The sequence below is a fragment of the Cucumis sativus genome, chromosome 5 (genome assembly GCF_000004075.3).
Source record: "Cucumis sativus cultivar 9930 chromosome 5, Cucumber_9930_V3, whole genome shotgun sequence".
Taxonomy (NCBI): domain Eukaryota; kingdom Viridiplantae; phylum Streptophyta; class Magnoliopsida; order Cucurbitales; family Cucurbitaceae; genus Cucumis; species Cucumis sativus.
In genome coordinates this window covers 28,916,002-28,932,397 of record NC_026659.2, presented here as the reverse complement: position 1 = coordinate 28,932,397, position 16,396 = coordinate 28,916,002, and the positions used below count along the sequence as shown (strand labels likewise).

Sequence of the window (16,396 nt, the reverse complement as noted above, 5' to 3'; positions counted from 1 at the left end):
AAAAGATATGAATGGAAATATAATAGAAACTTTGAACACTTTTTTTAAACCTCTTTTGAAAATGGAAAAAGAAAAAATCAACCAAATTCATGTTTAGAATTTAGAGTTTAGAGTGATTTGATAACAAAGGGTTAACCCCATCCTACCTCCTACCTCCTCCCTCCTCCCTCCTCCCTCCTCCCTCTCCACCCAACATTTATTAGTTTCAAATTAAGAAGGCTCCACCTCTAGCCTATATCACAATTTTGAAATTACACTAATTTCATTTTATAAGTTCACAAAACCAAATACAACTAATTTAATGCATACAAATTGTATCCCTATGTTTTCAAATTTATCTACTTTTAACTCACAATAAAATAATATTTTTTTAAAAAAAAATTGTCAAAAATAACAAATTTGACAAAATATTTATAAGTTATAGCAAACATTCATATTCTAAATAATAAATATTGGATACATTTGATAGCTAATGATATACTTCTAGAGTGAGGTTGATAAAAGAGTAAATATTTTAATTTATTTTATTATTTTAAAAAATATTAGTATTTTTAAATAAATAAAAAGAGGAACCCACCGTATCCCCGGTGATGAGGGGTGCAGAACATTGATTGCGACCAAGAATTTTAGCAGCAACCATGAAATCAATATACATAAATTTTCAAATGGGTTCAAGGGGAATTGGTTTAATATAAAATATAATTCTATTAATAATGATTAATTGATGGGAAAGTAATCCCAATTTGAATTAGTTTTGAAGCTATTATTTAGTTTTTTTTTTCTTCTGAAAGTTCAAATTATTAATTTAGTTCGGTGGTTGAAAAATCTAATCCAATCATTAAATTCTTATAATATGTGTGTATATCTTGAGGAGGAAGTGGTTTAAGTGCCATTTCCCCAAACTTTTGAATGCCTTTCTAATCGAGAAAGATGAATATACTATCCATTCTTAAGATCCTATATTAGCAATTTTACTACTTTTTACTTCTAAAAGTACTATTTGCAACTCACGGATTCAACCTTTTAATTTCGTGTCTTGTTTTTCTTCTTTTTTTTCTTTTTTTATTGATATTGCTCGGACTAACTTACATGTGCCTTGATTGATTTTACAAAACAACACGTATGATAGTTCGAGCTACCATGGATTATTCCATTTATTGAGACTGTTTTTTTAAGTTTGTGTCTAGTAGATTTATGAATTAAAAAGAAAATTTGTAAAGATTAGGAACGTTTAGATATGGATTTAAGAATTTTTTTTTTTTTTGTTATAAAGTTCAAATATCAACTAAACACAAATATGGAAGTTACAAAAACTAAACTAACAATCCAACCCTACATGTTTCACATATGATGTGTTAACGCTAACAGAACGCATTTTTATAAACAAGGCCATGAAATAGGATAACAAAGATAAGTATGCAACAAAAAAGATTTTATATCCGACTACATCATTTTCATCCACCTATTCTCTCTCCAAACCATTGGTCAAGGTTTCAATCAAGAATGTTGAAAATGAAGAGAAAACGGAAGTAAAAAAGAAAGACAAAAATGAAAACTTTGATTTGATTATAGACTATATATATATATATATCAAGATAGGTATAGATTGGAAGAAAAGAAAATAGGTAATGAAACTAGGTAGAGATAGTGATAGAAAAAGAGAGGAGAGTAGGGTAAAAGTTAGTATAAAGCTAAGGGAATAGGCATATAGAAGTAAATTCAAAGGTAAAAAAGAAGTGGGTTTAGGGTTGAGGAATAATAATAGTCCAAATCAAAACCAACCATATATATATTTTTTCAAATTTCAACAGCAAAATGCCAATGGGCTAAGACTGAAATAATGTACCATACCAACACTAACCTAACCACCACCTATTCTACTTCTCCAACTCTTTAGGTCTTCGCTCTTCCTAATAATCCCAACACTATTCTTTTGTTTCTTTTTTCTGTTTTCATCTAAACTAATCCTACCACTACTACATACCACCCTTTACCTTTTCTTCCCCTCTAAAAATTGTACTCATCAACTAAGTTGACAATGATTTGGCCTTCTTTGATAACATATAATTTTCATTTTCTAGACTTCTAAAAAAGCAAACTTGCTTTTTTAATACATTCATCTCTATTAAAATTGAATCCTTAGCTAAGCTTCAAATAAGAAATACGTCTTAAAAAGACTCCTCTGTTTAGACTTTAATATTTATCTAACCAAAAAGTTTGTTGAAAAGAACAAATGAATATATTGGTGAAAAGGGTGTATTTATAAATTTATTTTTCATATATAAATATAAAATTTAATTAAAAACCTGTCTGTTTTTTTTAAAAAAAGTAATTTATAATTTAAATGTTTCTTTAAAAAAAAATGGCGAGAAAACAAACCCAATTAAAAGAGGAAAAAAAAATTCAACATAACCTTAATGCTTTAGTTTTAAGAAATTAAAAGCTTACGAAAATTGTAAGGTGCCCTTCGACTTCAAGTTTCTTTTTGTGAAAACTTTATAGAATTGTTTCAAAGGACTGTGTTTATACAAGAGTGTCAACTTGTGATTTTGTGTAGTTTTTAAGAACGCTTCAATGTTATTTTTGGAAAAAAAAGTATTCAAATGACCCAATAATTCATATAATATGGACTATCCAATCAAAATTGTAAAGGTCAAGTTGGTTTAATTTTGTTTTTGGGTTGGATTGAGTTAATTTTTTCTGTTACTTAATTGAGTTGAGCTATATTTTTTAGTGTTTTAACTTTTTTAACATTTTTCTTTTACAATGGTTATGATGCTTATCTTTGTTTAAAGTTTAAGTTTATAATATATATCATGAATAGTTTATATTTAACATTCAAGTTTTATGAGATTTTACTTATGAAGTATTGTAGATAAATTAAATTATTTAAATTTAATAAGACAAACAAAACAATCCTCTAAACCCACTTCACCCCAACCCAAAATTTGAGAATTGAATTGGGTTGGAGACCTATTCAAGGTTTTTTTATAGCCAATCTGATCGGCTTTTAAATGATCCAAAAAATCTCTCCAACCTAAAGTTGGAAGCTTATTCTAAAAGCTCAATGGAAAACAACCAAGCAAAAGTTTGATAAACAATCACATATTTTGTGTCAAACATGTCACATTGGAAATTAATCAAGAGTCGTTTTTTTCTTCTTTATCTCGACACATAAAAAAAAAAAATCTAACTGATTGACACTCACTAAAAAGATAAAGTTCATATCTAGATTTTTTTTTTTTCTTTTTTTCATTTCTTTTCTTTCAAACAGACAGAGCCAACTTATAGTTTTGATTTTTAATTGAACAATGAAATTTGTGTTTCAGAAACGACAATAAAGTTCATTTCAGATACTCTGTTTACCCGATTTGATGGGCACCATATAATTTCAAAGAATAATTTGGAAAAAAGAACAGGTCAAGTCAAAACACACTACTTGCTACTTCGAAACTATATTAGAAAACCATCAAGATATTTTACAAAAACAATAAACAACATTTCTATGCCACAAATGTAACATTAAATAATTTTATTAATAATAGTAAGTATTTACTTTTGTATTTATCACTCGTTGTTAAAAAAATCATTTTAGACCATCTATTTTAAATTTCAATCCAATTCATTTGTTCAAAATTTTGCTTGAACACTTTCCATAAATCTTAAAATTTCTTTTATTGAAATTAATTAAATACTAATTATAGTTACTGTACTTGCAAACTTGTTTTATTTTAGTTCATATATTTTCATTTACTCAAATTTAATCATATAATCATTACATATCTTAAATTTATTTCCTACAAGTTAATTGTTTTTGTTGATTCTTTTCCCGAAAAAAATCTATTAGCACTCACGGTAAATTTTAAAATCATATTCATATATGTATTTTTTTACATTAAAAAACGATTACTATTTAACTCTTTTTTTTTTCCGAACATTTTGAAATATAGAAACTAAAATAAATGAAATGAAATCTAAAATTTATTAATCAAAATGGTATTTTAAGCAGGATTAATAGCTATTAATTTTTAAAAAAAATTTGAAACTTTAGGAGTATATGAAAAATAAGTAAAGAAAGAGAAAAACATTATTTGCATTTTAGTTTCAACACTATTGCCTACTTTTTAACTTTGGAATCTAATCTTTCTGAAACTTCAACTTTGTCATATGAATATTTACGATTACCAAACCATTATAGATACAAAATTTGACTCACAATTACACCTCACAATTCACAACTAGTCCCCTACCTTATATGTGATCCGTTTAAATGGAAAACGAACCTCTCTTTTAGAATGTCATGTAGATAAATATTATTCATCCCGTTTTTCTTTTAATAATTTGGAATAAAGTTTGAATGATATGACTGATTCTATACTTTAATGGGAGAGGAAGGGCTAAAATTAAGATTTTAAATCTAAGAGGTAAAACCCTAATCCGATCATAGGTTTATCATCAATAGCTTTTTTTTTAAAAAAAAAAAAAATTAATTCAATTTTTACCAACAAGGTAGATGTTCACTATTTCCATTTAAGGAATTTAGAAGAAATCCTATTGAAACAAAACCTTCCTTTTTCTCTTAGTTTTTGGCCACATTAATATGGATGCCAAGGTAAGAAATAATCTTATCTACTCCCTAAATCTGATACCTAAACCATTAAAGCTAAAGGGCAATATTTTTTAATATTTTTATTTTTTAAAAAAAGCCTGATACTGTAGCTAAATAGAAATTTCCAGACAAACAAATACAAAAGTCCTCGGCAAAATTCCAGTTAATAACTAGGGCTGATTTGATGAGCCCAAAAAGTATGCTAATGGGTAATTACTAGAGAAATTAGCAAAGCAAAAAAAAAAAAAAAAAAAGTGCAATGAAAATGACATTGATTAAACATCATTGAAGGCAGTGTCTAAACTGGAAAAGTTGAAAACCAAGCTACTGCTGGAAACTAAAATATAGCACTGATTGTGAATTTCATAGCATGCATTGAACCTTGAACTATTACGACCATAGCCACATGCTTTCCATGTTAATATTCACATGCATTATTGACCAGCAAACAGTGTTTATGTCAAAGAAAATTTAAGATATGGTAACCCTACGCTCAAATTTATCTTAGAACTAGAGTTAGAGGTACCTCTTGGATTTTGAGATTGGTTCAACAGCTGTGCCACATGAGATCCTTAGCCTGGCGAGGCATGTCGCCTTTTGAATTCAGCAAATAGATAGAAGAAACTATTACCAAGATAAAAACCAGAGGGTTAGAGTAGGGGAGTGAGTTTTCACTTTTGGATCTGATACATTCTTTAGCATATAAGCACGCACCTTTAAGGATAGGCCTGTATACCACCAGTATACGTTGCCTCGATAGAAGCTGATCCTTCAGCTGCGAACTCATCCCATGAATCTGTAGATAGTATAACAAAATCTGCAAGCTTTCCTGGGGACAGAGATCCGAGATCTTTGTCAAGAAAGGATGCATAAGCAGCGGATATTGTATACCTGCAAGGTTGATGTGAAATGTTCTTGAATGAAAGTTGAATTGAGGAAAGAGATGCTTACATGAAACCCTGCACATTACTTACTAATGCAAAAGATTTTCCAGTTCTAGTAACAGAAAAAAAAAAAAAAAATCAAAAGGTATCCAGCTTAACAATTAACAATTAGTTCTGATTTTTCAGGTATATCAAGAGAAGAAATAAGTCTATGCCTCCCTTGAATCGTTAACTAGTGGCAGCAACTCAAGTGCATATTACGAATCGGGATGACAACAGACAGGTTGGGATTTGGACCTTGACCCCAAGGGGGTTTTTAACTTCTATCCTCACCCCATATTTTCGAAGAATCAACAAGTCTGAGATATCTCCCAACATGTATTTTCATGCAGAAAAAAAATCACAATTCAAAATGAAACTATTTTCACATATGGTAAAAGACACTTAAATGGGTACAGAGAATTGGATATATTTTGCTTTTTCTTTTTCTGCCATATTTGAAACTGCCTCTTTAAATTTTAAAAAAATTAAAGAATTTTTTTAAAAAAACATATATAGAAAATATATATCCAAGGGCCAGAAATAACTTATTTTTCAATTTTGCCTGAGTTTATTTACTTAAATTTTTAAAAGCAAATACCTTGATTTCATTAATTTGGAGGAAAAAAACGTAAAATATAAAGTCTAGACCTCCTGAGTTCACTAAAGAAAAAAACAGCACCCGAAGTAGAGTTAATTACAAAGGGACGACGGTTGCGAAGACACAAGAGCAATGGACTAAGGTTCGTCATAATCATTACTTCAATCTCTTTCCTTCTCATGGAACACCCGGGAGTTTCTTTCTTAGTGGCAAATACAAAACAAAAGCACTAACCAAATTTATCCTAGGATTATAACTTGGGGAATTTTCAAATATAGAAAAAAAAAAAAAAAACTATTGACAATTATAGCAAAATCCATCAAATTCTCTATAGCTTATTTTAATTTTTTCTTTTTTTGCCATATGCGAAAATAGTTTCAATTTTTTTTATTCATAACAATTTCTCTGAAGTAATTAATATATATAAATAACTAACACTTTCTCTGAAGAAATTAATAAATCAATTAACAAATGAACAAATATGATCGAATAAACGTGGGCAGGATCACGTTTGGGGTGAGGAAATGCATCCCCCAATCACTGTCCATATCACCGAAATAAAATTTTAAAAATTTTACTAACCCCTCTCCATTTCAAACAGAGATTTACCACACCATTTGAGGTAGTAATTTTTTCATCACTACGCTAGGTCTGGCCCCATATTTACTAAGGCTAATACTTAGGAACACTGCGTTGCTCCTATAAGTACCGAACAGACACTAAGAATTAGAAACAGACAAAAGCAAACTAAACAAGTACATCTGAGAAAGTGATTTCAGAGTATTGCTTACGCCTTTATGGCTTCATCCAGTGTGAGGCACTCTGATGGCATCCAAGCGTGATCCCAGGACGGAGGTATTCTTCTCATTGCAGTCCTGATACCACCCAATGGATTGATATTTGCAACCTACACACAAAAACCAATCTTAAATGTTCAACTTTGTACATGTATGTAATTTAGAAGTTTTTCCCCCTCTCTAAAGTATAGTTTTGAAAAACAGCAATACACGAGATTAGGCCTGTGCAGTATTTAGGTAATAAAAACGTCAGAAGCTTACCGGGCAGTCGGAACCAAAAGCTAAGCATGCTTTGCAAGTTAAAAGTGATCTAAATAAAAAAGATTCTTTTTCAGCTCTCTGTGCCCCAAGTTTGTTTGTCGCAGACTCTGCATCATCCAAAAGGTGTTCGGGCTGCCAAGAAACAGATTAGATCATCAATAACTTGGATGAAACCATCAAAAGGGATACTGAGCTACCAACATGCTAAATAGTAATGTTAAAACCAAACTGTAAATCAAATTAAATGGAACACTTGGTGAAATTAAAATGTTTTGGACAACTTGTAACTAGCCAAAGAAGGGAAACTTAAAGAAAGAAAATGGAAAAAGGGATTTAACAATACAAATTTATCGTGAAAGATTAAGTCTTTTGAAATGACATTTTAAATGCTTAAAAACATTTTGTAGCACTTAAAATACTTTTGTAGGCATTTCGAACCAGCCTTAATTGGTGTAGATAATTATTTTCACACAACACAAGCATTAGAGCTTCGTTTACATCTCATAATTTCTACTTAGGTCAATTACGACGTGGTTGCATCCTTTCCCCTTCTCTAGATCCTTTCCTTTCTCTAGTCCAAGACAACAAAAAGACCTCTATCTTTTTATGTATTAAAATTTTTCCAAACTCTGTTCATCATGTAAATAATTTAATGTGGTGCATGACTTTCATTAGACATGAGAATTTTGTTAAAAAAATATTTTACAAGTGGTTAATATATATGCTGAAACTAAATACATAACCTATCAGGACATAGCATACAATCATGCAATATTGGAAAAATAGAACCATGCCATGAGAGCACACACCCAGAATGAAAAAGTAAAATGACTTTTAGCCACAGCAGAAGATTTTCAATGTGAATAGTTTCTACAGGTTTTTTTCTTTCGTTTTATATCATTCTTGCCTCATGGCCCAGGTATCAATCATTGATCTGAGAATTTGGAAATGGGGGAAACATGTCAACAGTGATCCAATATGAAAACAATAAGAGACCTGAGCTGAAGCAATAATCCCTAGTTTACCAAATCGTTGAGGAGCTTCAGGTGCCAAATGTTGAGCATGCTCGACCTATTCATGAGAAACCAAAATAACAATGAGTTATATTTATCAAGACGTTAATTAGCTTCCCTATTTCTCAAAGCCATTACCCTAAATCTTCGATCCCTTGGCCCGTTTGTAGAAATGACAGATTCGTAGATATCAAGGACCATATCATTTGCTTTGTCGCCTATGGCATGAATAGCAACCTGAACCAAATTTAAGGTAAATCTATTGAATCAATCATGTTGCAATCATGCTTATTTAGATGAATAGCAAATAACCTGAAGCTTTGATATATCTGATTCCATGGTCAAGTTGAAAAGCTTCTCACGTTCTGTTATTTGCATGCCACAGTTGCCAGGCTCATCAACATAAGGCTACATGGTAACATAGATAGTTATGAAACAATGTACAAAAAGAGTATTACTAGAAATACAGAACATGGTGAAGATACTCCAACTTTTGAAAAGCTCAATATGATAATTATTATCATAAATTCGTAAGAACCAAGGTAGGCCCCAAAAAGAAACTGCAAATGATCATTAACCATATGATCTCAACTAATGGCCACAGACTTCCAATGAATGTTTCAACTTTGAAGATATCAAACTCAAATGCCTGCCAGGTGGTGCTGATCCAACCAAACAACAAAAGTAAGAATCTCAGAGAATCCTCAAAGGAATGTTTATTATGATTTTAAAAGTCCCTCAGCACAAATGATGAATTTCCTATTTATAAAAAAGTAACTATCAAATATAACTAAACCAACTTAAACAAAATTATAGAAATAACTCTACCATTATATGGTACATCGTTAATACTTCCCTTCCTTTTTAAATAGAAAAACTCACCTGAGTTTTCCCAATTTCACAGTCAGAAATCTTGCTTCAAAGCTACTTCTTCCAAGGATACAAAAAAAAAAAAAACCAATAGAAAAGGTTGTTTTAAGCCCATAAAAAATCTAACGCAACATCTCATCAAACTGTCAGATAGTTACATATTTGTAAAATAGTTCCTTATGGCTTCTAGGTTCTTGAAGAAAAAACATATATCCAAACTGAACATCTCCATCTACATCCTCAAAGTTTGCTATTTGCTGCCAAGATTTATTCCATTCATGTCCCTCTTCATTATCTTGTCACTCTAACAGTAAAATAAGGTTTTCCTTCTGCAATAATATCGAAGCTCCTTTTTTTGATATTCCATTTTCAACAAATAGTTTTCCAAGCAATACAAAAGCTCATCTTCCTCGTCGAAATATTCATCAAATCCATAAAAAGATTCATCCTCTACATTCTTGAGTAGAGAAAATCATGTTAAAGTAAGGTTGTTCATCTACATTCTTGAAATTGTCTGATCATAACCATCATCGAATCATTCCAGAAACCCATGAAAAACCTCCTCTTCTTAGCTGGAAAATATGGAATGTCGAGCCAAAAACTTTTCATTTCGGTAATCTTGAACCAAAAACCTTTCATTATTTGGGCCCTCAGCCTCTTACAAAGTTTGTTTCATATCAATTTTATGCAACCAAACATCGAAGGAAAATGTCTAAGAATCATAAGGAATATTTATTATAATTTTAAACATTCCAAAACATAAATGATGAATCTCCAATTATAGAGGATTTAAGGCAACTAATCAAACAAAACTAAACTAACAACCAACTAAAACAAATTATAACAGAACCCTCTCACAATAGCTACATCAGATGCTCTCACCTCATGAAACAAAGCAGTATGTGAACCTAAAGACCCATCAGCAAAACCCTTGACACCACCCAAGTACATCCATGGGCTCACAACCTGACCCATTTTGTGGATAAGATCCTGGAGAGGATAAAAAGAATATTAGAAGCAAGAATAAACAAGGGAAGATACTGAAGCAAGTAAAGCGATCAAAGAAGCCTGTACACAGGTAAGGCTGTTGCAAAGTCATAAGTAGCATGTCAATTGAAGCAGAGACCCACAAAGACATAAAAACATTAATGAAATACCCTAAAAATTGATCAATGAAAATATTTACAAATTATTTGAGCTCTAAATGAGGGGCAAATAAGCCTCCAACACTTGTCAAAAAGAAATAGTAAATATACATAAACCTGCGCCTTTAAATAATTAAACAAGCAACCATCATTTTACAATATGGAGAGTCAATCTAATTGAAATGTCTTGGGTGCACCACTTGATCCTTAGTTTTATGCTTTCCGGTTTTTATTGTCCTTTGCATCTGTCTACCTATAGGTAGTTTATATTGTTATTTTTGGTCTTTGCATGACCTTAGAATTATTCTTATTTTGATATGACGAGGGTGCTAAGGGGGTGTCAACCTAGTTGACTAATCCTCCCTCTTTCCCATTTCTAGGTTTCTCAATTATTTCCACTGTATAACTCTTTTGTACTTTGAGTTTATTATTAATAAAGAAGCTTGTCTCCGTTTAAAAAAAACATGGGATGAGTTGACATATAAAGTCATTTGCCAAAAGTTCAATTCAATAAAGACAGCCCATATCAATGTTGGTTTGCATGTTTATGTTTCTTACTGTAAAATTAAGTAGCATATTCTAAAATGGCATATATATGTTCCAGATACGAATTAAAGAAGTTAGCAACACAAACTTGGGAAATATGACGAACATCATTTAAATAACATTCCATTGGGTGTCATACATGTAGCGATGACCATGTTTCCATTGGAAAAAATAAGCAAACCCTGATCATCATCTTCCCTGAAGAATCTGCCCACTGATACACATCTGCCCATTTAAAATTATTGCACACCGATAAAAAAAATTGATTTACTACGAGAAGGTAGGAAAATAATAAGTAATCATATCTGCCTATTGTGAGTCCTTCCGTATAAGCAGACATCGAGGAAGCAAACCAAGATAAGTTAGAGAGAGAGAGAGGCCTGAACTAGTAATTAAAACAATAGAAAAATTACCAGAAAAATCTTCCCATGATAATTCCACTGATTCTCCTGGATAATATCTTCCAAAATCAACTATTGTTGTAACACCTCTAGCCAGGGCAAGACTACTGGCCCTTACCAATGCTTCTCTTCTCTCCTCTACCGCAACCTTTGGAATAAAAGGTAGGACCAACTTCCTTGCAGAATCAATCAGCAATCCAGTAGGATCTGGGGCACAAAAACTAAATTATAGATAACTTCATTTGACCTCATTAAGATCAATTGACAACTGAAACGTACAAAAAGAAAAAGAAAGCAGAAAAAGAGAAATGAAGTTGACTGGTTTTCTTCACAAAAGAACAAAGAATGGGAAATGAAATTTCATAGTACAATGAGGGGCTCTTTTGGGGACCCCTTTAAACAGAAGATGGTATAATTTTCCTGCTAAAAAGTATTTTTTTTACGTTAAGTTTGTTTTGCTTCATTCCCTAACAAATAAATGTATGAAAGAAAGAAACACACCCAGCCAACTTCATATTTGATATTGGCGTGACCTTGATTGTAATGAATTTTTAAATGTTGAAGTTTGCCTAACCAAATGGCTTATTTAAGCAGTTCATTTGGCATTTTAAATCAAATATGATAAGACTTCAATCAAAATTCAAGCCCATCCAGATATAATAAACTGCAATGATTAGCATATGTCGAGCTAGAGTCCATATGTAATACTCAAAAGTTAGATGTCTGAACCACGTTGAATTATCTCAACATTTACACCTGGCCTTTTCTTTCTTTCTTTCTTTTTTTCTTTTTGTGTTTGAAATAGAAACTATTTTTTAAATAATTCTTGTAATATAAAAAATAATCAATCCTCTTATTTCTCCGTAGTTCTTTTCAATGTTTTCATAGTAAATATTTTTGCTTCCTACAAAAATTTTAAATTTCAACCAAACTGTAAAACAGCACCTCCACCAGTAGTTTTTCCTATGGTCCCGCCTTCTGGATCTTCCGTTAAATTAGAGATGCCAGCCAACTTAAGTGTCACATTATTAGCCAAACTCATATGACCATCAATCCTTGACAGAAGAACCTGTACGCCAAGTTTTGAATGAAAAATAAATTACAGAAGATACGTTTCGTAGTAGTCACCTTAAAGAAAGAAATGGCTTACAGGGTTAGATGGCGTAACATCATCAATCCAAGAAGCCATTGGCAATTCACCTCCCCAAAGATCATTATTCCATCCGCCACCCAGTACCCAAGTTCCTTTCTTAGTGTCTGAATATTTTTGTAAAGCTCAAAATTAGATGGCTCTCGGAATCATCACATACACGCCCAAAATATTATAATAAATTATTTAGAAGCTATAAACACAGTATATTTATATTTATATATATTTTATATGTATATATATATATATATTTATTTTATTTATTTTATTTATTTATTTTTTTTCTTCTTATGCACATATCCTGATCCTACAACATAAGGTAACTCGTAGGAAACGATTTAACCCATGACTCTTAGTTAATTATTGAAACCCATGACCTCTTAGTTAATTATTGAGGCTAGGTCTCCTTTTTTACCACTAGGTCAACCCATTATAGTTAGTATATATTTGTTTTACTTTGTAGCAGGGAAAAAAAATCAAAAGAAAGAAGTACAAGGTTGCTACTGCCATCTAGGCAACTTAAGAAAGACTTGAGGAAAAAAGAGAATTAAGAATGAAAGAAACTCAGGCCAACAAAAGTAGAAAATGTGGTTATTTTCTCAGTATTCTTTTTCTTTCAAAATTACTAATGGGAGTGGTCTTGAATTAGTAAGAGTTTCTGTAAAGATACTGATAGTATCTTATTTTATTGACTTGAATTTACAAATTACAATATCAAATAATCAAAGAAAAATTCACACACTCCTATCTCCTAAGCCTCAATCTAATCCGAACAGATCAGAACAAGCAAATAAAATATGGAAAACTCAGAACAATGTAAACGACCAAACAACTATTAAATAAACTTGACTTCGATCCTCTGCTTCTCTCGAACTGAAAGAGAGCAGCTTCTCCTAATCTGGAATATTTTTCTTCTCCCCTCTTTCCTCCTCTTTTCTCCATTTTAATCTGTTATACTCACTGACGATTGTGAAAGATCTTCCCCGATATTCTCTCCCCCTATAATCTCTCCTATATTCTTGCGTGGGTTGATATTTCTGTTGTTATTATTTTTCCAGCTATATTTAAATAATATCGGTGGCCTAGCAGTTTCTTAATAATTTCTTTCACTAGACTTGCATTAGTATGAGAAAATGTCATTGTTTTCTCGGTATTCTATTTCTTTCAGAATGTATAATAGGAGGTGTCTTGTATTAATAAGAGTTTCCAAATAATTTTATTCCATTATACTTGGCCAATTGGGAGTTCTTTCTATCTCCTAGGTTCCATAAAAGAATGTGTTACCCATATCATGTACCTTTGTTTTTCTATTGAATTAAGGTTTTTTTATTAGTTCCTTAATGTTTCTTAAAACAAGTACAAAATAGGATAAGGCACAACCAAGCTATTACTAAACTGGAACTGACCATACGCAGCACTTTCCAAAATCTTGTCACTTCCCGCTTGAGGTTTTTAGGCCCCGTTAAATATTGCAGTTCCACCAAGAATCTAATTTAGCTGAAAGAATTGCCTATTTAAGCCAGAAGAATGCAAGATATTTTTCTAAGAGAAGATCGAGGAACGGAAGATGTAATTCCAAGATCTTTCGGTGAAATCACATTTCAAACAAATAAGCTTGGAATATTTACTATGACTGCATGGGAGGTTTTTTAATTGAGATCTAGGAGACTCAATAAAAAGTAAGAAAAATCCCTCCAAGTCATTTATAATTTAAAATGATCATCTAAATATTGAAATGGAAACCAAGAAAAATTATATACCTGTCCTCGCCTCCATAAATCCCACCCAGACTAAACCTATGATAATAATTATTCTCTGGTTTGTTTCTATCTTGCACCAATCAAATGGCAAAAACTCATTTAAAAGCATACGTCTATTTAAAGCGTCATAGAACAAACACACTAAATACTAATCGAGATAACATTTCTCACTGGAATCGTGAACTACTTTAACGAGAGAAAATTACTTTTAGCTGCTTCTGCAATCCTTGTCACAAACTCATGTTTATGATTTACACCATGAAGGTTCACTTCCTTCATCTGATTCATACGAGGTTAGCCGCCAATAAATAACAAAAAGTAATCACTAATCAAATTTTTGAGACATCGATAAAAGCATACGGAGATTCCACCGAAAATAAAACTGAAAACGGTTCAACAAGGGAAGCAGAATTCAGTGAGTTAGTAACGCAATCAGTTGAAATACAGGAAGCTTCACTAAAACCTGCAGTCCTTGATAAATTAAGTGGCCATGTGCATCAATAAAACCAGGAACCACAACTTTTCCCCCGAGATTCAACTCTTTTGTCCTCGGTCCAACCAAGTCCTGTATTCACATAAATGAAGACATACTACATAAGAGAACCGAAAAACATGCTTCGATTTCACAAACAGAGAGTAAGCTACGGTGAAAAGAGGGATGAAATTCTAGAATCCTCCTGTACGAGACTCGAGTACAATGATCAGAAACTATATAACTTCCAGTACATAACTCCGAATGCCTCTGTCAAAAGATAGCGCGCAGGTTCTAGTGGTATGTAAATAAAAGTGGAAGGGAAGAGGTTTGAAGAACCTGAACAGCGGAGTAGGTGCCGACGCGGAGAATCCTGGTGTTGAGAATGGCCATGGAATCGGCGAAAGGAAGAGAATCGTCGCAGGTAAAAATGAGTGCGTTCTTGAGTACTAAATCGGCGACCGCACATGAAGACGACAGCATCGCCATGGGAGCTTGGATTGGTGCTCCAAGTTGAAGATTAATGGAGAAAAGGAATGGAAATAAGCTTCGAGAAGTGGAGTGGAGTGAAATGGTTTGGTTGCAAAGTGGACCATTGCGCGCGCAATTAATTCTAAGCGCTAAAATTATAATTTTACTAACAGTTTTTTAGAAGGTTATATTTCTAGAATTTCAAAACATCTCTGTTTTTCTTTTTTTTCTTTTTCTTTTTTAAGGTATCAAACGGTGTTCGTTTATTCTAATTTAGTCTATTGCATTATTATTCTTTTTTAATCTTAATTGCATTTAAGAATCAATAACTATTAACCACCTGCTCATAGCACCTGAATTTTGGATTTTTTTAAAAAATAATGTGTTTTTGTAAAAGTATTTACAAAAATAGGGTAGTTGGGAAAGTATTTTCAAAAATAGGTGACTGAAATCGTGTACCGGGTACACGACTCCTGTACAGCTGGCACATTTTGCCGCATATGGGATAAGTCGTGTACTCCGTACACGACTTCCGTACGATGAGTCAACAGTGAGTCAACAGTCAACAGCAACCATAGGGTTCATCCATTTTTCCTTTCAAATTCTCTTCCTCTCTTCACTTTTCCTCTTCTATTTCGTGATAAATATATGTTTTTCTAAAAATCGTGGACGGGTACACAATTTTGTTGTTAAAATTATTTTATTTTATTATTTTATTTTATTATTATGTTAAAACTCGTGCATACATGGAGCGAAGTGTGCTGACATGTACATTTAGGAAATCGTGTACCCCGTACACGACTTCGTTCAATTTCATTTGAAAGTCGTGTACCCCGTACACGACTTCCTCCAATTTCAAAAAAAACATATATTTTTTTAAATAGTTTTGGAAACAACCTTATTCTTATAATTTCTTTCCCAACAACCCTATTTTTCAAAATATTTTTACAAAATACATTATTTTTAAAAAAAATCCCTAAATTTTTTTATTTTTTTTTCATTTTGCTATAATTGAAAACAACCCTTTTATTTAAAAATAATTCTCAATTACAATAGAAAGATAAAAGATAACAATAAAATCAATCCTTTAAACTGTGAAATTGCTGATTCAATTACATAGGTTTTATTTGTCTATCAATTTCCTCTTATCCATCCATTTTCTACCTAATTTAGACTTTCAATTTTGTTCAGGACTGAATTTTGCAAAAAAAAGAAAAAAGAAAAAAACACACACACACACACAAAACTTTTATCTTAATTTAAAGAAGGTAACAAAGTAGTAGTTTTGAATGACGAAGAATCCCGGTTTGATTGGGGGATCGGGGTCAAATGGAGGACTCCTTTCAAGTCCCTGGTCGGAAACAATATCCCCAACCT

At 31.8% G+C, this 16,396-nt stretch overlaps 1 protein-coding gene across 1 annotated transcript; it reads right to left on the bottom strand.

The window, feature by feature from the left end:
- Positions 1–4,854: 4,854 nt before the first annotated feature.
- LOC101220362 (protein LONG AFTER FAR-RED 3) lies at positions 4,855–15,146 on the bottom strand. The gene is made up of 15 exons (XM_004142351.3): positions 14,888–15,146; positions 14,540–14,641; positions 14,283–14,355; positions 12,317–12,423; positions 12,112–12,235; positions 11,179–11,373; positions 10,905–10,990; positions 9,957–10,064; positions 8,517–8,612; positions 8,343–8,441; positions 8,188–8,262; positions 7,192–7,323; positions 6,925–7,040; positions 5,324–5,500; positions 4,855–5,233 (listed from the first exon to the last, which is right to left on the bottom strand). Exons 1-14 carry the CDS (start codon positions 15,035–15,037, stop codon positions 5,326–5,328), a joined length of 1,638 nt encoding a protein of 545 aa, XP_004142399.1. The 5' UTR covers positions 15,038–15,146; the 3' UTR covers positions 4,855–5,233; positions 5,324–5,325.
- Between the last annotated feature and the right edge of the window lie 1,250 nt (positions 15,147–16,396).